Below are 24239 nucleotides of genomic sequence, written 5' to 3'. Positions count from 1 at the left end.
CCCACTGCCACATACATGAGATCCCCGTTCATGCTTTAACGGGTGGATTGGTCCCCGTTCATGCTTTAACGCTTTCCAATCCTGATATAAACCCGTTCATGCTTTAACGGGGTGGGTTGGTCCCCGTTCATGATTTAACGCTTTTCAACCCCATACATACATTGGCCACAAGACATTTCGCTTATCTCAAAAACTTGAAAATATTTTCTTTGCACGTCAAACATACTTACTTGACGTTGAGGGATTCGTTGGACTTCGATTGGGGCCGCTGCTGCACATACTAACATGAATTTAAGCTTAACTTACATAACCTAGACGTAGGTAATCGTACTCACCCGAATCAATTAAATAGCTTAAGGAATTCTAAAACGCTCGGGACTTGACCTCATTTTAATCATCGTACTAACCCAAGACATGAAACCCCAAAGCAAAGTATAAAATTTCCCAAAACATGAAGTACACGGACCCCGTGCCTGGGTCCGTGTAGGTACGCAAAAGAAATACTCTGGAAGGAGAAGGGACACGGACCTTGACCTGGCTCCGGGTCCGTGTAGACTCGGTAAAAGCTGTCGTGCAGAAAGGGAAAGGCACGGACCCCGTGCCCTGGTTCGTGTGTGGGTCCGTGTAGTCTCGGTAAAATGGCACCAAGAAGAACCAAAGGCACGGACCCCGTGCCAAGGTCCGTGTACCTGCGGGAAGTGCAAACTCACGAAATTTCAATACATGCTATGCTTGTCATTCTAGACTCGATAGTACGGACCATGAACCGACAGCCCCGAGACCCATCCTAGCATGCCATAACATCTACCCAACTTCGCACAACACCCAAAGCAACAACGTCCACCCTACGACACATACAATTCAAAAAACGTGGCAAATGACACCAACTCGTTTCCTATGACTTCTAATGCATTTGCATATCTATCGACACTAAACGACCTATCAAATAACATCCCAACATCATAATACGCATACTTAGATGCAGCAATGATCACCCGTCGATCTCCAACGAAGCCTGCAACAATAAAATCTCAAGAACACATCAAAACATAATTTTCTGGAAAACGAAGTTTGAGCAGTCTCACGAAAACCGTCTCACTCAATTTTCATCCAAAAATTTCGAATTTATTGTCAAATCGAAGGTATCAAAAAGTTCTACAATTTTCGTGTTGAAAGTTTTCTCAAAAACGTGACCGAAAAATCGCAGTATTTAAAAAATACAGCAAAAACGAAATTTTATATCTGAAAATGGTTTCAAAAGTGTTCTAAACATAATTGCTCAAACTCCTACGCATCGCACATGTATTTTTACACATAAATAACAACACACGCATAATATGACGAGATCGATGCAGCAATAACAGAATATACGTGCCTTTTGATACTTAAAAATACCGTAACGACGACACCGACGCGGGAAAGAAGCGAGGTTGATCCGGGACGACTTGCGGCTCGACTTTCTTGCAATAAAACTCACTGAAAAGTGCTGAAATTCTATGAAGGGAGGGGCGGCTGCTGAGTTCACAAGAACCCTAGGTTTTCTCTCTTTTAAAAATCTGAAAATAAAATGGGTAGGGTGTGTTGTGTGTTTTAGTGTGTGTAAAAACGTGTAAGTGTGTGTGAGTGTGTGTAACGTGTGTGGGTTTTTAATTAGGAGAAATTAGTACTAAATTAACTAATTAAATGTTAACACACACTAGTTTAATCAATCTCCTCAATTAAAATAATTACACACTAATTTTAAAAGTTCTAAACTCTTAAATTATTAAATACATAAATAAGGCTTTAAAATACTAAACTAAATGAATTATTTAAAATGCCCCTTCTAAACTTTTAAAATAACATACCGCACTTTAAATTGCCAAGAATCGTCCCCGGTCTTTTCCTCGATCCCGCCTCGAATAATCGCCTGAAACATGAAACTCAAAAAACATTTTAACGTGCATCACGTAAACATAATTAATTTAAAATAATGCATTTAAATAAATCATGCACTACTAACACTCGATTTAAAATTAAATAACTGCTTTAATAATTAAATAAATGCATGTGTTATACGTGTACTGAATTTGGGCACTACACTGGCTCTGATACCACTGTTGGATCTGGGTTTTCTACATGCCCAAACGCAGCGGAAGTTTTAAAAATTTTAATAGTTTTGACAATCAAAATATATTTTGCTTTGGGCGCTCGTATGATTTTATCATAAACATTCATAGGGCGTTAGAATCGTTATACCTTTGGTGAATAGATCACTGGACTCCAACTAATCCGATATAAACGGATTAGCTCTTGATGAATCCCTACGAACTTTCTTCAGATCTGCTTTCTATGATCCTCATATCAAGTCCACGACTAGATCGCTTGATCCTCTTCCAAACTGCACTAGAAAATATGGAAGAGATTTTACGTAGGAGAAAAATATTTGAGAGACGGCTCAAAATTCTTTCTCAAGAGAGGTGGCCGATTTTTGTTTCTTTGGAGGAGTGGTTTTCTCGAAAATATGGTGATTGGGAGGCTAGGGTTATGACTTCTCAACCCACTTTTATAATTAACCATTGACCTAATTATCATAGTATAATAATTGGGCCCTTTAATTAACATTAATGAGCTTAATTAATTAATTGGATTAGTCCAACTAATTTAATCAATTAATCAAGGTCCATTAATAACTTTAATTATTTAATATGTTGGACTTGTACTCTTACAAGCCCATTAACATATTACCCAACATATTTAATTTATTAATTAATAAGCTCAACTTTTGAGTTTAATAAATTAAATCATTATAAATTCAACATTTGAATTTATTATTTAAATTATAAATTTAACTCCTTGAATTTATATCAACTCCAAAATTTAATATCTAATAAACCCAACATTTGAGTTTAATAAATTAAATTCTCAAATTTTATAAATTCAACTCCTTGATTTATTCTCTCAACGGGAACAAACGATCCAGTGCTTGTTTGACCCTCAATGGTTCAGAGATACAGCTAGCCGTGAGTTCACAACTCTTTGTGATTCAGGACATAATCCTTTATTCGGGCTTACCCTAGTTAGCCCAATTCTTTTCATCAACGCCTTGATCAAGAATGCTAGAACTCATTTCTGATTGCACCCATCGGATCGTGGTAAGAGCGTCTAGTAGCATCGCCCCATGATCCCCTAGGTATCACTGATAGTGCCTGCAAGAACCATTATGATTAACGTACAGTACGGTCCCTTCATCTCATATATTCCGATTGAATCTGCAACCATTGGTTCATCGAGGGTTGCATATTAATTCGATAACTATGTGATAACTATAATAGTGGCATCGCGTGTACTATTGGAGAACTCCTTCTCCAACGTACATCTCATACTCAGGCCAGAGATTCCATGCACTATTATTTAATCAGATCACATAGGATATCCACACCTGCAGGTGAGCGGTGAATTCCCGACTACAATGTACTGGCTCCTATATGTGTCGCAACTGTACCCAACCTCGCCACCTGATGACTCTCCTGGAGCCGGTAAACGAGTCAAAGCACAGCCCTAGCATATAGAGCCTCAGTGTTGTCCCGGGTCGTAAGGACTAATGGTGTACAATCATAACCACGAACTTATCCTCTCGATGAATGATAACCACTTGGAAAGTCCGAGGGAGAGTTGTTCGGTATAATCATCATATGACTACCCATCTGCATGTTTGGACATCTTTATGCCCTTACCAAGAAACGCAGTACACAACATCACAGATGCTAGTCTCGAGCTCAAGCGACTTTTATCCATGTTTTAGGCGCCTGAATCGACTAGGAACGAATTTAGATCATACATTGTTTAAAAATGAGTTTCAACATCGAATTACGATTCATTTGTATTAAAGTATAATCAAGGTCTTTATCTATGTTTGATAACATGGGTATACAGATAAAGAAATAACAAACCATGAAATAATGAATTATATTAAAATAAAGATTGTTAATTACAACTGAGTCAATAAAATCCTTAGCCAACAGTTGGCTTCCAGGGCTTCTACTTTAACGCAAAGGAGGAAGAAAGTTTCCATTGTTAAAAATCTATATCAAATGGAAGAGGCTCAAAGAAGCCATAACTCTGCAAGAGGCTCAAATGGCTCATGTTCCACTATGGGCAGCGATTATGGTAAAGTTAAAATGCTAGAACCGAGAAGAGAAGCCAAAACATGGAGACTGCACACTGAACAACCCGAAATGAATCAAATGACTTGATAGAAACTTGCCACGAACATATAACTAGGGACAAGATTCTTGGATTTCATTCATCAGCAACAACTCTTTTCTAAGTTTCAACTGCTTATATTTGATATGGATTCAAATGAGCAAAGAAAATGCCAGATTTATATCCAAAATTTCACCAATTTGTAAAAACACCAGCCTGCACTGCACTATACATGAAAATCTACGGCTCTGGATATGAAATTCTTGATATAATATTACACTGGAATTTGGTTGTTGGAAGTTTAATACAAATGAAAAAGATGGCGTAAGGGATGAAATAACAACCTGCGAAAGTTGCCCATTTCTTGAAACTGGCATAGTGGCATTATAGGTTGAACGTTCAAGAGTTGTTTGCTGCAAGGATCCAGATACTGATTCCATTAATTCACTCTCCTGTTGGATAAAAAATATCTTCACAAAAATAATAAAATTTTAGGAATGCAGGTCCACTTTTTTCATAGCTTATATGTTTCCAAACAAATCCCACGGAACTTACATCTACATGTCTTATAGAATTTCTGGCATCCAAATAATTAAATTATTTCTCATGATATTTAAGATCTAATTTTTTTTCCCAAAGTTTTATTATGAATTTACTAATTTATTTGTGTAGTATTTAATTTACTATAGTATTTAATTAATATAAAATTGTTCAAATATATTAAATGAATTATTACATTTTACATAAGTGACTTAAAAATAAATTAAATATTTACAAATACTTTAATAAATTTATGAACAGATATGTGATTGAATAGAAGAATTATTGTAAAGAAGACAATAAGAAATATATTGATTAGAATTTTTATATTTCACAACGGATATTGAAATAGAGAGATGGAAGATGATTGTTTCGGTGCAAAACCTGCTGTTGTTGTAAAATTATATCGCTGAAGGAATTAGAGAAAACAAATGCAAATCAAGTCCGAAGATGATTTTCTCATATCAGAAAAGTTATGCTCAATCACATATTTAAAGAACTGAAAATAACAAAATGACTAAACTAATTCCTTAAGACTAGGATAACATAACAGAATCAAAGACTAATTCAAAACACATGATTGTGCACAAGTGGACTTTTATTCTTAAAGAAACTAAAGCAAATTCTCAACACTCCTCCTTGCTTTAGGAACTGCAAACTCCAATTTTCTGCCTAAGAACCTCAAACCTGTTTAAAGGTAGTGGCTTTGTGAATGAATCTGCCAGTTGATCTTCAGACTTGAAGTAGAGCAGTGTTACAACATCTTCTTTATGTACTTCTCTTACAAAGAACAACTTAATGTTGAAATGCTTAGTTTTCCCATGAAACACTGGATTTTTTGAGATAGCAATGGCTGCTTGGTTGTCAACAAAAATTTCAGTGCTTTTCTTTGGCTCCATGTTGAGATCTGTTAGAATCTTCCTCAACCATATTGCTTGATTTACAGCTGAGGCTGCAGCAATGAATTCAGCCTCTGCAGTGGATTGTGCCACATTTTCTTGTTTTCTTGAACACCATGAAAAAATGCCCGCCCAAAAACTAAAGCAATAACCTGAGGTGCTTTTCATGTCATCAGTTGATCCTCCCCAATCACTATCTGAGAATCCTACAAGCTTGAACTCCTTGCCTTTTGTGAATTTGACTCCAAGATCAATTGTGCCTTTAACATATCGAATCACCCTCTTGGCAGCCCTTAGATGTATCTCACTAGCACAATGCATAAATCTAGATAGAATACTTACTGCATTCATAATGTCTGGTCTTGTTGTTGTCAAATACATCAAGCATCCCACCAAGCTTCTAAAAAATTCTTCATTCACTTTATCAGTACCATCATCTTGACACAACTTTTCTTTTTGATTCATTGGTGTACTCACTTCTTTGCAATCTTCAAACTTGAACTTCTTCAGAATCTCCTTTGCATACTTCCTCTGACGGATGAAGACTTCATGCTCTCTTTGCTTAATTTCCATTCCAAGAAAGAATGTCATTAAGCCAAGATCTGTCATTTCAAAAACTTTCATAATCTTGAGCTTGAAGTTTTTTACAAGTGTTGTGTTGGATCCTGTAACTAACAAATCGTCAACATAAAGTGATAAAACAAGAACCTCATTGCCTTCTTGTTTTACATACAAAGTTGATTCGGAGAGACTTTTAACAAATCCCAAGCTTAACAAATAATCATCAATTTTGCTGTACCAAATCCTTGGAGCTTGCTTCAAGCCATAAAGAGCTTTCTTGAGAAGATAAACCTTGTCTTCTTCTCCTTTCTTCACAAATCCTTCAGGTTGATCAACATAGATCTCTTCCTTCAAGTCACCATTCAAGAAGGCCGACTTAACATCTAACTGGTAGACTCTCCAGTTTTTTTGAGCAGCAATTGCAAGCAGCATTCTGATGGTGTCAAGCCTTGCAACCGGTGCAAAAGTGTCAGAGTAGTCAACACCAAATATCTGTGCAAAACCTCTCACCACTAGCCTTGCTTTGTACTTGTGAACTAAACCATTGGCATTGAGTTTAGTTCTAAACACCCATTTGACTCCAATTACTTTTCTGTCTTGAGGTCTCTCCACAAGATACCAAGTCTTGTTCTTTTCAATCATGGACAACTCCTCCTTCATTGCAACCATCCAATTTTGATCTTTCTTGGCTTCTTCATAACTTGCTGGTTCACACACTGCTATGTTGCACCTGTGATATATTTCAGAAAGAGATCGAGTACCTCTAACAGGAGCATCATCAAATGCTTCATTTTGCCAGTCATCATCAATCTGATCTGATAATTCACCATGAGTCAGATGTTGAAACTTCAGTTTGTCCTCCTTTGCTGAAATATTCCAGTCCCATTTTTTGTCCTCCACGAAATGCACATCTCTGCTTACAACAATTTTCCCATCTTGTGGTTTGAAAATTTTATAAGCTTTACTCGCATCGCTATAGCCTATAAAGATGCTTGGTGATGCTCTTTTGTCAAGTTTGTCACGCTTGCACTGCAGAACATGAGTGTAACACAAACAACCAAATATTTTAAGAAATTTTAAGGTTGGTTTGTATTCATACCAGACTTCAAATGGTGTTTGATCTTTGACTGCCCTTGTAGGAAGTCTGTTTTGAAGAAATACAGCTGTGCTTGCTGCTTCTGCCCAGAATTTCTTTGGCAGACTCTTCTCGTGCAACATACATCTTGTCATCTCCATAATGTATCTATTCTTTCTTTCACTAACTCCATTTTGTTGTGGAGTATATGGAGCAGTTAGTTGATGTTGAATGCCCGATTCCACACAAAATTGATTGAAAGCTTCTGAGGTATACTCCTTCCCATTGTCTGATCTAAGTGCTTTAATTTTGCATCCACTTTCATTTTCAACTTTTGCTTTGAAATTCCAAAAAACTCGTGCAACCTCTGACTTGTGCTTCAAAAAGAAAATCCAACACATGCGTGTGAAGTCATCAATGAAAACAACGTAGTACTTACTTCCTGACAGTGATTCTGTACTTTGAGGTCCACACACATCAGTGTGTATTAGCTGCAATTTTTGTGGTGCTCTCCAAGCCGTCTTTGGAAATGGCTTTCTGCTTTGCTTTCCATACTGACAAGCTTGGCAATCTGGAATTTGTTTATCAAGGTTAGGCAAATCATTTGTGAACTGATTTGACTTCATGTATTGCAGACTCGAAGATGATAGTGACCCAGCCTCTTGTGCCATATTTCAGTGATGCTTTCCTTTGCCAAGAATGCAACATGCTCCTCTTCAAGTGGATTGAAAGAAAAACTTCTTTTTTTCATTCTGATTTCGAAGATTTTCAGGCCTGCTTGGTCTTCAATCAGACAAGAACCATTGTTAAAAGTCACTTTGTACCCCTTTTCTATTAATTGACCAATACTTATCAAATTTTGATCAATTTCAGGAACATATAGTACATCATGTATTAACTTGGTTCCTGTGCAGCTTTCTATTGCTATGGTGCCCTTGCCTTTTACTTCAATGCAGTCACCATTTCCAATTCTAATTTTCTTCGAATCTGCAGTCCTCAATTCTTTGAACAGCTCTTTGTTCTTGGTCATGTGATTGGTGCAACCACTATCAATCAACCAATCTTCAGATGAAACATGATTTGTGTAGCATGATGCAACGAATAGTTGATCATGATCTCCATGGTCTTCAATTTGAACTTTAACTTCTTGTTGTTGATTTTTGAATTTGCAAATCACAGCTTCATGTCCCTGCTGGTTGCACTTGTTGCACATTGCATCAGGTCTTCTCCAACATTTGTACGGAGAATGACCTTTTTTTCCACAATGTTGACATGGAGGATAATTTCCTTTGTTGCCAACACCTTTTGTTTCTTGCTTGTCTATGTTGTTGGTTGCAATATCATGACTGTTTGCTCTTTCATTCTTTTTGTTCTTGTATTTCTTGTGCTTTCCATCATCTTGATGCTTGGCTGCCAAGGCTCCTTCAACTACTCCTTCTTGCCTCATTGCTCTTCTCTGCTCTTGTGCTTGAAAGGCACTAAGTAATTCTGCTACTGTAACCTTAGACAAATCTTTTGTATTTTCTAAAGTTGTTATTGTAGCTTCATACCTTTCAGGCACAGTTACAAGGATTTTTTGAACAATCCTTGAATCTTCAAGGCTAGATCCAAGCAATCTGACTTGAGTGGCTATGTTGAGAAGTCGATCAACATACTCCTTTATGTTTTCAGAGTCCTTCATCCTTTGCATCTCAAAGCTACAAACCAAATTCAAAACTTGCATACCTCGAATTCTTTCATCTCCTTCATACTCAGTCTTGAGATAATTCCATATCTCGTGTGCTGATTTTAGGCCAACAATTCGAGTGAAGATGGTTGATGAGACTGCTGCAAATAGACAAGCTTTCGCCTTTGATTTGTTTGTCCTCCTTTCCTTGTGTGTTTTCAGTTGTGCAACGGTTGGATTGTTTGGAAGAGCTGAGACTTCATAGTCTTCTTTCACAGCTTCCCAAAGATCCAAAGCTTCCAAGTGTGTCTCCATCCGAACTGCCCAAACTTGGTAATTTTCTCCGTCGAACATAGGTGGAGAAATAGATGAGAAACTCATTTGTGCTTCCATGTTTACACTCACTCACACAGGTCCCTCAAGATGAATGCTCTGATACCAATTTGTTGTTGTAAAATTATATTGCTGAAGGAATTAGAGAAAACAAATGCAAATCAAGTCCGAAGATGATTTTCTCATATCAGAAAAGTTATGCTCAATCACATATTTAAAGAACTGAAAATAACAAAATGACTAAACTAATTCCTTAAGACTAGGATAACATAACAGAATCAAATACTAATTCAAAACACATGATTGTGCACATGTGGACTTTTATTCTTAAAGAAACTAAAGCAAATTCTCAACACCTGCGCTAGTTTGGACTAGTTAATCGGAGATGGCATCATAATTATGATATGATGGTTAAAATATGAAAATAATAAGAAAGAAAAAGGAGAAACCGGGGGAAAATTTTGGACTTGTTCAAACGTAACATTCCAAATATTAGGAGTCCATTGTTTCTTTTTTCTGAGTTTGGGGAGGAGAAATTTCTTCCTAAATTTGGAACGTTAATACAGATGGATTATAAGTCATCGGAGAGTCCATTATTCCTGTGCGTTTAAGTTTTTAAACATGTCCCATTCCTCGCATTTACTAAATTTATATTTAGATATTCAGCGGTCAAGAAAAGTTTTCTAAGAAACCAGTCTCATGTTTTGTGTTGTAAGACTCAGACAAACGAAAACTGACCCTCCCACTTTTCTTGCTTCTATAGGTATGAATGGATCGTGCCATAATGATTCTTCCCATGCACTTTCATTTCCTTTATCGTTAGCTCTCTTCAGCCGTATTTTTGGGTTCCATTTTATTCATTAATACAGTTTCTGTGTTTGTGGATCGAGTGGGTTCTTGGAATCCTTCTGCCAAGATTATATTTTCACAATGCATTTGAAGAACAAAGCTTTTAATTGTCAAGAACATAAATATAAAATCTAAAAATATTTCCGTACAAATGTGACCTTGATAATATCTTCTTTTTGATATAACGATTGTTACAATGGGCGGGATTACTTGGTAATTGTTTTTTTTTTTTTAAGAAAAAAGTTTGAATGAGTACGTATGAGTTTGATGCACAACAAAGAATGATTACAAACTAATTTCACTTCATCTGAAAAATGCAGCATGATCTTAATTTAACGAGACCTGATGATAGGTACTTGTTTACAGGTTTTGAGCGTCTGAAATGGCTAAGAATGATGTGTGCGATCCATTACTAGCCCCAGTTGCAGATTCTTCTTATCAATCTAGCTCGAGCTCTGCCTTAAAGAAAAGAAAATACCACCGGAGCAAGTGTGTTCCAGTTGAAGATGTCAATCATCCTGAGCAGCATCTAGATTCGTCCCTTCATCAACCCAACTCAATTTTTGCAGATTATCCTGATTTCAAACGAGTACTCGTTTTCTTGGCAGCATATCTAGGCATAGGATCCCTTTGCTTCTTCCTCGTCAGCCATCAGATCAAAGGAAACAAAACGAATGGAATTATTGATGCCGTCTATTTCTGCATTGTCACAATGACAACCGTTGGATATGGAGATTTGGTGCCTGATAGTGTTGTGTCGAAGCTCTTAGCTTGCGCCTTCGTGTTCATTGGCATGGCTCTTGTTGGATTTATACTAAGCAAAGCAGCAGATTATATCGTTGAAAAGCAGGAGATAATCATGGTTAAGGCAATACACATGCACGAGAAGTGTAGCCCCGTCGAGATGCTTAGAGAGGTTGAGACCAACAGGGCTAAGTACAAAGTCATCACAGCACTGGCTTTTCTTCTTATTCTTGTGTGCAGTGGAATACTTTTCTTGTCTCTGAAAGAGGGATTGGATCTTTTTGATGCATTCTATTGTGTATGTGCCACTATTACGACGCTTGGGTATGGGGATAAGAGCTTTTCCACATCTGGGGGACGTTTATTTGCTTCTTTCTGGATATTGATCAGCACCATTTGTTTGGCTCAATTCTTTTATTCTGTGGCTGAATTATATACAGAGAGAAGAAGGCAATCACTGGTGAATTGGGTTCTTTCTAGGAAGTTGACAGTTTCAGATCTTGAAGCTGCTGATCTTGATAATGACAAAGTAGTGAGGTAAAAAGAATATTATATGGTTTTGACCGTGGGTGATCCAAAAGTAACTATAATGGCAACTACACTAAAACATTTCAAATTTTATGTATAATCCTGGGTTCTGGATTGTCCTCGAACTAGATCTTTAAAATCCCAATATGATTCTTGTTCTTGGACACATCCTTCATCAAGACTCGGGCAAATCTTGTAATAGACTCACTGTTTTTTTCATCTTTTCCATACAGTGCTGCCGAATTCGTTGTGTATAAGCTCAAAGAGATGGGGAAGATCAGCGAGGAAGATATCGCAGTAGTAATGGCCGGGTTTAAAAGTCTTGATATCGATCACTCAGGAACACTGACAATAGCTGATCTGTTGAATCCTGAATAGCTTAGATACTTAGAAGGTGAAATGTCTCAGCTTTTTCTCTTCTGCTATAGATTGTGCTCTGGACATCACTAAATACATTTTTGATGTTGAAATTTTTATAATTCATAATGCTTTTGACTAGTACGTTAGCAAATATCTTGCAGGAAAACGATAACTGATACTAGATTTCAACAGCTCATATCCCTTGTATTGCATTCAATGAAAAAATTACCAAGAATATTTCCGTATAGCAATAACCATGTAAAAACACAAAACTCCCTCTGGTAGCACATTCAGAATAGATTTAGGGAAATTAATTTGAGAAACACTTGTACCATCGTGATGCCTTGTGTCTAAAGATACCAATCTGATGCCTTAGCCTAAAGATCCGGTGATTAATGGAAGTAGTATAGCACCAGCCTAAAAAAAATTCACCTAGGCAGCAGCTACCTCGTGGAAATGCCTGGACTCCAACCATAATGTTGCTGCGATCTTTTTAGTCAAAAACCAGCCAGCCTTGTCAGGTGCCTCGTGAAATGAAGATTAAGTTCCTTCAAGTGCGACTCAAAAACAACTGCCAGGCCTTTTTTGGAAAATTTATGTTTCACATGCCCTGTGTTAATACCGAGCAAAGATGGTAATTCCTCGCCATTTTCGAGAGCTTTGGACAAGTCATTCATCCATGTATGGAGTGCTGTCAAAGCTGCCCCCCCAGAAAGGCTTTTCAAATGCAAAGACCATTGTGTTGGAGTTCTAGACATTATATCAGAGTATATTTCAAGTGTAAGCACAAGGTCTAACAACTCGCAGGCCCTCTCCAACTGGTTTAGGTTGACGCAAAGATCAATCAAGCAATTGCAGTAAGCTTTTTTTGACATCATTGCCGATTGAATTAAAGAGCTCACTGGCATCTTTCTTGAAGATTTCTCCTTTGATATTCTCCCCATTAACGAGGGGTTTTACAACATCACTGAGCTTGGGATTAGCCTTCTCAATGCAACTGGTCAGCTTACTGAGTTCTTCTTTCGGGCCTTGAGTTATGACATTAGGAAAACACCCACAAAATCTCTCATTAGGAGTTATGTTCGATACCAACAGTCGATCAAATGTGCGCACAACACCATCTACAAGGCCAGCTTTTTCATAACACTGGATAAGCGAAGTTAAGACAAAGATGTTAGGCTTAAAGCCAGCTTCCAATATTTCAGTCAACGTAGCCTCAGCCTCTTTAACTAGCCCACGGCAAGAATATATGGTAATCATGGAGGCAAATGTCCAACTGTCTGGAGAGCATGTCCTCGAACTTTTCATATGCTAGAAAATCTCCATAGCTTCTTCAGTAAATCCTACATCAGCGCAAGTTGACAAAAGAGTATTATATAAAACAACTGTCAACTCCAACTGCTTCTCCTTCATATACACTTCAAGTGCATCTTCACCATATCGAGCTCTGCAGTATGCCCGTATTAGTGCAGTATAAGTACCCCAAGTGGGCTTAATCCCTTTGCTCACCATCTCCCGATAGATATTTTTTGCCTACCACGGCCTCTTGGCTCTCCCCATTGCATCCAACAAAGTGTTATAAACAGTTGCATTAGGCTTAACCCTCAATGCCTTAATCTCCTCGAACAAATTCAAGCACCCATCAAAATTCCCTGAAGACCCGTAAATCCGAATCAAAGTAGAGAAAGTTATGGCATCAAGACACCATTTCCCGCTCCTTGCCCGATCATACAAACTTAGAGCTATATCCATGTTCCCTGCTATCCCATAAGTGTCTATCATCACCGAGAAAGTCACATCATCGGGTTCACACCCAAAAGATGGCATCTTTTCAAACCACTGAACAGCATTATCACGCAAATTACAATGTCCAGCACAACTGATTATGGTAGAAAAAGTAACATTGTCCGGCTTGATCCCCCTCTCCAGCATATGACCAAACAATTTTTCAGCTCCATTTAAATCCTTACAGTTCCTAAATATTTTCAAAGCCACTTTATACAAAACAACCCGCCCACCGATTTTAAATCTTTCTTGAAAGTAATTAAGCACGAGAGATGCAATTTCGGTATTCGACATATTATTTAACACAATCACGGCATCCCGTTCGATAATTGTGTCTCCTAGAGTAGCCAAAACATTCAATATATTCTCTTCAGCTGACCCGCAAGAATCCAAGGACTCCGCAACTTTCACTAACGAAGCGCAGCTGAAATCATGAGATTTCTTCCTCAATTTTGAAGCTCTGGGGCTCTTCGGGTCGACCCAGACGTAAGAATTCGATGAAGATATAGCCTTTTCATCTGCGCTGTCAGAATCTCTTGAATCAATGGTGGCTATCCATTCTTGCAAAGAAACTTGGGGGATGAGAAAGACTTGCTTGGGGAGTGAAATTTGAGAGTTCCTTGCGGTGGCCTGAGTTCAAGCAGGCTTGAGGGGAGATAAAGGGGACGAAGAGATGGGTTTCGTGGGACAATGAGGCAGATGTCGAGGCACTGAGATTGTACGCCATTGTTGATCTGCTCTGCTCCTCTCATCTTTTTAACACAGTGTGGGGGTTAGTGTGTGTGATTGCGGAGTTTTTGGGTTTTGTTGTTGGCTCATCAACTATCATCAAGACATATTGGAGAGACCAACTCTCCACGACCAACTTATCCTTGAGTATATGGATGGTATTTTCCCTTTTCAAAAATAGAATTTCAGTCGTATTTTTCTAAATATCATTTTCAAACTTTGAAAAAAGGCAATACATATTGAAGTTGATGAAAATCGCAAAGGAAGTTGGGAAATTGGATCTCGCTTTGGAAGCTTAGGTTGGACTTTCGGATCTGAAAGCACAAACAAAAACGTTATAAGAAGGTCAGAAAGTTGTTACACCGTAGTCCCTCCAACCCTCCAACACTCAAGTCAAAAAATAAGAAAATAAAGAGAATATTGTGTATGTTCAAAATGAGTGAATGTATGAATGAATAAACAATAACCAGAACCTGATATTTATAGGAGAAGAGTCCTTGTATGACTAGAGCGACTAAAACTCTGATCTTTGTAGAGTTCTAAATCAGTTGGACTCTGCTTTCCCTGAATCTTAGATTAAATCTCTACGAGCTTTATTTCTGCGAACTACACATTGATATATATGAGTGGGAGCTCCTTCAGGCATGAGCTCGTCTAACATGTATTGAGTGAGTCCAGGATTTCTATGGGAGCTCGACTCGGGAGGTCGGCCAAGACCTTCTCCATCGCTGCGATAATATATTCTGGGAGATTGACCAAAAACCTGCATGGAATGTCAGCTCGGGAGGTCGGCCATATGTCATGCTGATCGACGAGATAATGGGAGTATGGGAGGTCAGCTGGGGTGAGCTCTCGGATGACCTACCAATGAATCTGGATAAATTGAGTCCCCAGTGGGTCCCTAGATGATCTAATGGATCTGGGTGAATGACGTGACCTTCTGATGAATTCTAACACTTAACATGACTTCCCGGAACTATTTGGATATCCGTTCTGAATTTCCACGGGCTATCGAGAATGGGTCGAGCCTATCTTTTGAGGTATCACGAGTCCCCCTTAAGTCGGGGCATCTGAGACCAGAAGCTCGCGGTGGTCTGAGCTCTCGGTATCCTATGGGTGGTGCTGAGGTGTGAGATAGATCTCTTAGATGTGTTTGTTCTTGCCCTGAATTTGAAATGTTTCTCTCATTTATTACCATAATAGTTACTTTTACGTACATCGAAACGATCTCGACCATTCGATTTCTTCCCTGCTAGGTCCTCTAGATAGTAGGCTCCTGAACTGAGTTTCTCTATCACCTTGAATGACCCTTCCCATTTGGGATCCAGCTTCCCGAGATCCACATCTCGAATCTTCTTCCAAACCAGGTCTCCAACTTGAAAACTCCTCTGAAAGACCCTTCGGTTATAGGACCTGGCTATGCATCCTTTGTAAGCTTCCATCCTAATGGCTGCGACTTCTCTCTTCTCTTCAACTAGATCTAAATCTGCTGCTCGTCTCTCATCATTTTTTTTTATCTTAAAACATAACTCTGGATGTATCTTCTTCGATCTCCATTGGAAGGACTGCTTCATTTCCATAAACCAGGTTGAAAGGTGTTTTCTCGGTGCCAATCTTCGGAGTGGTCCTATATACGACCATAGCACACTTGGGAGCTCTTCAACCCAATTCGCTTTTGCATACTTAAGTATGATTTTAAGGTTTTGTACTAGATATTTATTGGTGATCTCCACTTGTCGTTACTTTTAGGGTAAGCTATGGAAGTGAAGTGTTGCTGAATTTGCATTTCTTTGCACCATGCTTGGATCCGACTTTTTTGAAATTGTCTTCCATGACTTGATATCAGCTTTCTTGGCACCACAAACTTGCAGGCAATGTTCTTCCAGAGAAACTTGAGGACCTCATTCTCAGTAACTTTGGCCAAAGCCTTGGCCTCCACCCATTTCGAAAAATAGTCAATAGCTACAAGAAAATTTTTTCTAAGTCGAGGCCATGGGGAAAGGTCCCACAATGTTGATTCCTCATTGGTCAAATGGGCAAGCCGCTACTATTACTCATTGGAGCTTAGCATGACGTTGACAGCTGTTACATGAAATCACCATAGCTAGGGCGTCTCTTTGCATAGTAGGCTAGAAATACCCGGCCAAAAGTGCTTTTCGTGCCAAGAAATAAGCTCTCAAGTTATCCCGAACAGCCTTTGTGAATTTCTCTTAGTACATAATCGGATTGCTAGTGACCCAAACATTTTAGAAGACGTCGAGAAAGTAACTTCTCGTACAGAACTCATTCAACAAGTATAAATTGAATGCTTTGCTGCTTCAGCCTGTAGGCACTTCTGGATCTCGAGGGAGATCCCCATCTTTCATGTACCCCAATAACCCGGCTCGCCAGTCATTGTATTCGAGTTCTTGAGGTCAAGGGTCTGAGTAGGGACTCAATTCTACCTGGATCTCCACCTCACTTGATTTCTAACTATGAAGTGAGCTGACCATTTTAGTAAGGGTGTCGACTCTCTCATTTTCTTCTCTGGGGATCTGCTTAAATGCAAGCTCAGTAAAGAGCTCCTTTGCAACCTCAAATTCCTTCACGTTCCATTAGCCTTTCAATTTTGATATCATAAGATCCATTCATTTGTTGGGCAACCAACTCAGAATCAGAGAAAATGTAAACCCGAACGGCTCCAAATTGTCGTGCTGTCCTTAGGATAGCTAAGACTGCTTCGTTGTTAGATGCCCTGAAGTCCAGTATTACGGCCAAATTTACCTCATCTCCCTTTGGAGAGATTAATAGCACTCCTACTCCGCTGCTTTAATTGGTGGATGAGACATCCACATATACCTTCCACAAATCTTCGACTTCTACATGCAAAGTTTCAGCCAAGAAATCAGCCAATGCTTTTGCTTTGATATTTGTCATGGGTCCATATTGTATATCGTACTCAGTCATTATCCTCCTGAGAGGGCTGTTGGTGAAGAACATGATTGGATGAGATAAGAAATATGACCACAATGTCCAAGCCGTTGTGACCCAAGTCAAGACAAGTTTTTCTACCACCGTGTATCTCAGCTCAGCTCATTTGAGTGCGTGAGAGATGTAATACACGGGGCTCTACTTTGTGCCCTCATGTTTGATTAGGACCAAACTCACAGCCGCTTCGGTAGCTGAGAGATAGACGTATAACTGCTCTCCTGGAATTGACCTTGCTAATACTGGAAGCAAGGCTAAGTACTTCTTTAACTCCTCAAAGTCCTTCCCGCATTGTTCATCTCATTCAAATTTCTTAGCTCTTCGGAGAATGCGGAAGAAAGGCAAACTGTGATGCGCTTCCCTTGATATAAATCGTAATAAAGCGGCAATCCTTCTGGCAAGTTTTTTGACCTCATGGATATATTTCTAGGTGGTGACACAGACTGAATGATCTTTACTCTCTCAGGGTTGGCTTTAATTCTTCTTTCTGTTACCATATAGACTAGAAAATTTCCGCTCTTGACCTCGAAAATGCATTTTTGGAGGTTCAACTTTAAACCATAGGACCTCAAAGTGGCTAAGGTTAAACAACTTGTGCTACTAAAATACGACTAGAATTTTTTTGTAAACTATTTTTTCTAAAATTACATTTAAGCGCATGTATGCAATAACATCTGTCAAGCACACATTTTTTAAAATAAAAGTATTCAACTACTGGTCGCCGTTAAAAAAAATATCTCATCATCAAACCCTAGACTGTTATTTAAAATTATTCAAATATGCGACATGCAAAGTCCTGTCATCCATCAACATATAAAAGCGAAAGTGTATAAAAATATCTATGTTTACTCCTAACTCATAAACATAATGTGCGGAAAAATATGGTCCTCAGGTTAGCGTTCGCACATTCAGCCCCGCCTACTCAGTCTTCGGCGCCTCCAGTCTCCATATCAATATACTCACCTGCATCATTCACACCTAGTGAGTCTAAAGACTCGACATGTCTGAATCGTAATAGAAAGTACATATACATAAATGCAACTGTGAAAAATACTGTAATTAAAATACATTTCATGATTTCAAAAGCGTAAGTATAAACATGACATGTCAAATTTGAATTCCGTTCATTAGTTGTGACTTTCGTATCAGCTCTAGTCGATGGATACATTTACGTATAACCGCGGTTCCCGGCGGTGGGGACATCAACGACAGTATTACCAATCCACTGAACCTTGGCCTTACATGTTCGTCTTCGTGTTCGTATTAGTCACAATCAACTCCATTCTTTCAAAACATGTCATCGTATTATTCACTTATAAAAATATGCATATATGTAAATTTTTTCAAACCAAACATGCAACATATTTTTCGTATTTTCATAAAATTTCATGTTCATAATATACATATTAAACGTACAATTTTATTGTTTAGGGCGCTGCTAGGACCGCTGACTCGACTCGAGTGCAAAATGACATTTTGCCCCTAGAAACTCTAATTTACCATTTTACCCCTGAACACCAAAATTTCGATCTGAAGCCAACCAAACTCCTTAAAGCACCTCAAAACATAATTATAATCATTTCCTAGACGTAACCTTGAGCTCGTTTCGTAACTTCTACGATTCGTTTTAAAACTTGGACCGAGGTCCCGATTTCAACCCGAATCAACCCAAAACTTAACCAAACTTTCTCAAATTTTAACCACAAATTATTCACACCCTACCACCCCCTAAACAACACAATTCCAGCCGTTTTGAACCCCTCAAAACCCACTGCCACTTGCTGGAAATTTTTGCACTCATGCACCGAAAACCCTAGTGCACTAAACCCTCAAATTTTCGATCTTAGACCTAACCAACCCGAACCAGCCTTGAACCAATGTTACTTAGGACCAAGATCAAGCCCTGGAATCCCTCCTGGACCAGCCCTACCCATGCCTACTGCTCATGCATTCTGCAGTACGTGAACCACCAAAAAACAAGTCCAAACTCAACCCTACTCGATTCATGCGCTTCGGCTGACCTCCTAGATCATGACCAGCCGCGGTTGAGCCCTCCTAGACCACGTCTTAGCCCCCTTAGGGACTGCACCATGGCTTGTATTGTCTCCCCTATATCCGGTTCCTTACCCAAGGCTCGAACTAGCCTAAACATCAATAATAATCCCTAGACTCGATGTACTCTCACCAAGGTTCGACCAATTCTGGACTCCAGCCCCTTGACGCCTTAGCCCTCAACGTGTTCAGCCCTTTAACACCTAGCCTTATGTTGGAACATTTCATATTTGCAATCTTGATTTTGATGTTAACAAAACTTGTTTATTTGTTTCTAATGAATTTACCTAAGTGCGTAGAAACTGAAACTAATCAGGCTTCGAACTGATCAGTTACCAAGCTTAAACTGATGCTATCGAGACGCAAACTGAAAGTGCCAACTGATTTATCGAACTGAACCAGTACAACTGAAGTATCAAGAGCAGTTAAACTGGTTGTCCAGTTGATATGTGGCTCAACAAAAGACCTTCATAAGCCCGGTCAGCTGATGAAATGTTCAACTGATGAAGAGCCCAGCTGATGAGTCAACTAATTTCACCTCACCAGTTCAAGAACAGTTCAGATCATCAGTTATGAGCGAACCAGTTTGCAGATATGACAAGCTTAATCCAGTTGTGCACAAAGGTACAAAAGCTATTGTACGATCAATGTACAATAGAGACGTTTCAGCAGTGCTTAAAGCCAAATGTTCCAGATATCTATTTGGGGGAACAAATTTAAACTGCAACAGATTCATTCACTGAGTCTCACTGTCCGTTCAGCCAAATGCCTATAAATAGAAGCCGAAACTTAGTGAAGACGATGATGAGAGTTGACGAGTGAAAAGATAAAATAGATGGCAGACACAATGCTTATCATCTTTGAAGAAGCAATCAGCTCAGAGGGAACACTTCAATGTGTTATCAGCTTAGTTTCAGAAGCATATTTCCCTCAGTATGTGAGAACACTTTCCGTTAGTTTTTAGAGATCATTTCTCACACACACACACAAACACCTTCACTCAAATTCCGTCTTGCACAAAGACGTAAAAACATGTGTATGTAGTCTTTGACACACAGACGTTAGACAAGTTTTGGCTGGAAGGTGATGCCTTCAGTCTAGACTAGGAGTTCAGTTAGGCAGTGGTTAAGTCCTAAGCTAGGTGGGTTATTACACTTGTTGTAATTAATAAAAGTCTTCTAGTGGTACCTACCCGAAGAGGTAGAAGGGGTGACGTAGGAGCAGTTCAGTCTCCGAACATCCATAAACATATCTTGTGTGATTTCTATTTAAACCTCTTTTTTTTATTCTTAACTGATTTGATCAGTTCAGTTGATATCGGTTCAGTTCTGTCTATAACTGAATTGATATAAGCCAGAACAGATCCCTTGTAATTTCCAGTTATTCAGTTACATAAGATATAAAATTGATCAGTTTTCTTAACGAAGGATTATTTCGAGTGTCTTCCGCTTGGTTTGAAACAAAATTTGATCTAATTCATCGGTGTATGCATTCTTAGAACATGAGCTATTGCAGCTCATTGAGAATTCGTGTCTTTGAAGCATCATATGTATTGGGTGCTCAAACGATTTCAATCCATTAATTGGTATTAGAGCAAGCTGTTCTAAGAAGGACATTTGAAACCTGAGAACTCCCTATATAATGATCCCAGTTTCAGCTCCCTTGGCTCGATCAAGAGCCTCAACAAAAGTGTTAGGCCTTCTGGTATTAACCAAGGTAAATATATCATGGTTAAGACCATTTATGAAGTGATCTGCCTTAGCTTCTTCATCGGATGCTAAATGAGGCGCAAATCTCAGTAAATTCGAGAACTAAGCAACATAGTCCTCAACATTCAGATTTCCCTGCTTTAAATTTGCAAATTCGGCTCCCCTATTTCATGTAAGAGGTGGGAAAGAAACACTGATAAAATTCAGATTTAAAGATATCTCAAGTAACAATCGTACCTCGACCCTCTAAAGCTTTCTTGGTCATGATCCACCAACTCTTAGCAACATCTAATAACTGATGAACAACTAACTTGATTCTACGATCATCTGGATAATCAAGAGATTCAAATAACTGATCGTTACTCTCCAACCAACTCTCACACTCTAATGCATTTTCTGTACCCTTCAACATTGGTGGGTGAAAAGACTGAAATCTGGCTAATAGTATCTCTATCGGAGTCAGAGTTATATCCATCTGAGTATGAGTAACACTGCCTGATCTTGTGCCACTGTTATGTTCTGTCTAGGTTTACCACGACCTCTACCTCGAGTAGCCATGTCTTATATACAATAGATCAAACACATATAAAACCACAATATCATAATCATCTCAATTTTGTATCAATCATCTCTGGCAAATCTCAAATATCTCTAATAAAGCTCAACAATATAATATCTCAATTATAATCATGTATTTCGCATTATGGCACAGTGTAAATGCTAGCAAATATATCAAATGACCAAGAAATTTAAACCGACTCGATCTACCATGTTCCCAAATATCTTACGCTCTGATACCACCTAATGTGGGGCCTCGGGTCCCATATCAATACTAATAATTATAAATGTAACAAACCAAACGATTGAGTAAAACACATAATCTGTGATTCACAAACCGACATAAACATCGTCAAAATAATTTAAAGATCTCAAATGTTTGAAATACAAGTTTTAACATGCCAAAATAACTAGTGAGCCAAAATAATCCTAACATCATAAAATAGCTCCTAAGACCCGAGAATCCCACTCTAACTCGTATATCCTCGCCTGGAGCTGGACTCTGGCATCCCAAGCCTCGCCTCACCTACCGTCAAGCACATGAAAAAAAGAGGTAACTGACGTGCCAATGAGTATAAACCCAGTATGATACAATCAATAACACATGAGAATTAAAATGAAAATTAGTTCATATGAAATTCATAAAGATGCAATATAATGCAATGCATGATCAGAACATGTGTGCTATCAATAAATTTCAAGATCAAGTGAATCATTTGGTCATAGGGTACTTAAGGGAAGAGAATCCACCAGCAACATCCACCGACTCATCCGCTCGAGGTGGGGTGTTGTGTTCTACAATCCCAGGATTATGGTGCACCTATAGAGAGTGCTCAGGCCATAGCAGCGACCTCCGCATTACTATGCCAACTCAACTATAGCTCGTACGTCCAACAAATCAATAAATCAAGGCGACCTCCGCCATATCAAATTTGAATCGACAAGTGGATCAATGTGCAACGTAATGATGCAAATCAATATCATCATCTCGATATGATAATAAACTCATCTCAAGACAATAATCATCATCAAATCACAAGTAATTCATCGAGCCATAGAATTTTCAATTTAAAATAAAAATGATAATTTTACCTCGTATGTTACCGACAGTAACATACCGTTTAAATATTACCAAAAGTAGATCGAAAGGTTTAGTTGAGAAGTCTTGAACCCCTAAAGTCTACTATAACTCAAGAACTCAGATCATTTATCAAAACATAGAAGTTTCTGTACAAAATTCATAATTAATTCAATACTGCTTCAAATCAGGATCCGTAAATTGGATATGCAAGAAAACTCAAAGTCAAAAAATTATTTTTCACAAAGTTTTGTCAAATAAGGTTGTTGACCTAGTCGTTCATAATCTGAATCATATAACATAATTCCCATGAATTATGCGTCAATACATTTCTGACACATTTTAGTATTTTGAGCATAACTTCTTCAATATCCAATGGAATCAAGCCAATTTGGTATCATTTCTAAGACAAGAAAATGTTCTATAACTTTCATTGGAAAATCAAATCAAGAATCCCAACCTGTTGGAATATTTCATGTTCGCAATCTTGATTTTGATGTTAACAAAACTTGCTATTTTGTTTCTAATGATTTACCTAAGTGCTCAGGAAGCTGGAACTGATCAGGCTTCGAACTGATTAGTTAAATGAGGTAAAACTGAAGTTATCGAGACGTAAACTGAAAACATCAACTGATCGACCAAACTGAATCGGGTCAACTAACATATCAAAAAACAGTTCAACTGATTGTCCAGCTGATAGGTGTTTCAGCAGAAGACCTTCAAAAGCCCGGCCAGCTGATGAAGAGTTCAACTGATGAAGAACCCAGCAGACCAGTTCAACTGAAAAGTGAAATCAGTTCAACTGATGAGTCAACTGATTTCACCAGCCCAACTGAAGATCAGTTCAGATGACCAGTTAGGAACATCAGTTAGGAATCAATCAGTTGCAGATCTAGACAAGCCTATCTAAGTAGATTCTAGCTACGCACAAAGAGACAAAAGCATATGTATGATCAAAGGTACAATAATGGACGTTGCAGCTAAGATTAAAGCCGAGAGATTCCTGGAGGCATGTCAGAAAAGTCAAGACACATATATCAAGGAACAAATTCAAGCTGCAATGATCACATGTGATGAGTGTTGAAGCACAGTCTCAATGCCTCTATAAATACAAGCTCAAGACCATCAGCAAGTAGACGAATATACAAAAGTGTGTGAATATACAAAGAAAGGGCACGCTTATTTACTTATCATCTTGCAAGAAGCAATTTTCCCAGAGAGAATACTCAAGTCATATCAGCTTAGTTTAGAAGCTTACTTCCCTCAGTGTGTGAGAACACATTCGTGGTGCATTCCTTGTTTAGTTCTCACACACGCACACACATCACCACTAAAATACAGTCTTGCACAAAGACAATAAACTTGTGTATGTATTCTTTGACACACAGACATTAAACATGTAAGGACCGTGTGTCGTATTATCGTAAATCCTATGTTGATTATCGATAATTCATGAAATTGTCATGTGATTATGTATATGATGTATATCATGACAATGAAAGTGAGAAAATATATGGTGAGGATGAAAGATTGTATTAGAAATTGATTTGTATTTGAAACATGTGATGAACCGCAACAGAAAAGTGACACATGTTACGATTTTTAGCATAATTAACGGAGT

At 38.4% G+C, this 24239-nt stretch overlaps 1 protein-coding gene and 1 pseudogene across 3 annotated transcripts; one reads left to right on the top strand and one right to left on the bottom strand.

Annotated features, from left to right (window-relative positions):
* Window positions 1-9789: 9789 nt before the first annotated feature.
* Window positions 9790-11886, top strand: LOC142532626 (two-pore potassium channel 1-like). 3 transcript variants are annotated; one of them, XM_075638956.1, is made up of 3 exons: window positions 9790-10022; window positions 10475-11389; window positions 11614-11886. In XM_075638956.1, the coding sequence occupies exons 2-3, from the start codon at window positions 10491-10493 to the stop codon at window positions 11756-11758; spliced, it is 1044 nt and encodes a 347-aa protein (XP_075495071.1). In that variant the 5' UTR covers window positions 9790-10022; window positions 10475-10490; the 3' UTR covers window positions 11759-11886. The 3 variants fall into 3 exon arrangements, with proteins under 3 accessions (XP_075495071.1, XP_075495078.1, XP_075495084.1); XM_075638963.1 differs by lacking the exon at window positions 9790-10022 and adding an exon at window positions 10053-10148; XM_075638969.1 differs by lacking the exon at window positions 9790-10022 and adding an exon at window positions 10158-10321.
* Window positions 11887-11934: 48 nt separating this feature from the next.
* Window positions 11935-14356, bottom strand: LOC142532613 (pentatricopeptide repeat-containing protein At4g16390, chloroplastic-like; annotated as a pseudogene).
* Window positions 14357-24239: the final 9883 nt, after the last annotated feature.

The sequence above is a fragment of the Primulina tabacum genome, chromosome 2, assembly GCF_025594145.1.
Source record: "Primulina tabacum isolate GXHZ01 chromosome 2, ASM2559414v2, whole genome shotgun sequence".
Classification (NCBI taxonomy): Eukaryota; Viridiplantae; Streptophyta; class Magnoliopsida; order Lamiales; family Gesneriaceae; genus Primulina; species Primulina tabacum.
The sequence above is the reverse complement of the archived record's forward strand: the minus strand, read 5'-3'. Positions and strand labels throughout refer to the sequence as shown.

Bases quoted from the DNA above. Each gene is read 5' to 3' on its own strand.
- LOC142532626 (XM_075638956.1), top strand. From the start codon at position 10,491: ATGGCTAAGAATGATGTGTGCGATCCATTACTAGCCCCAGTTGCAGAT. The intron at 11,390-11,613 runs GTAAAAAGAATA...TTTTCCATACAG, and splicing joins GATAATGACAAAGTAGTGAG to TGCTGCCGAATTCGTTGTGT.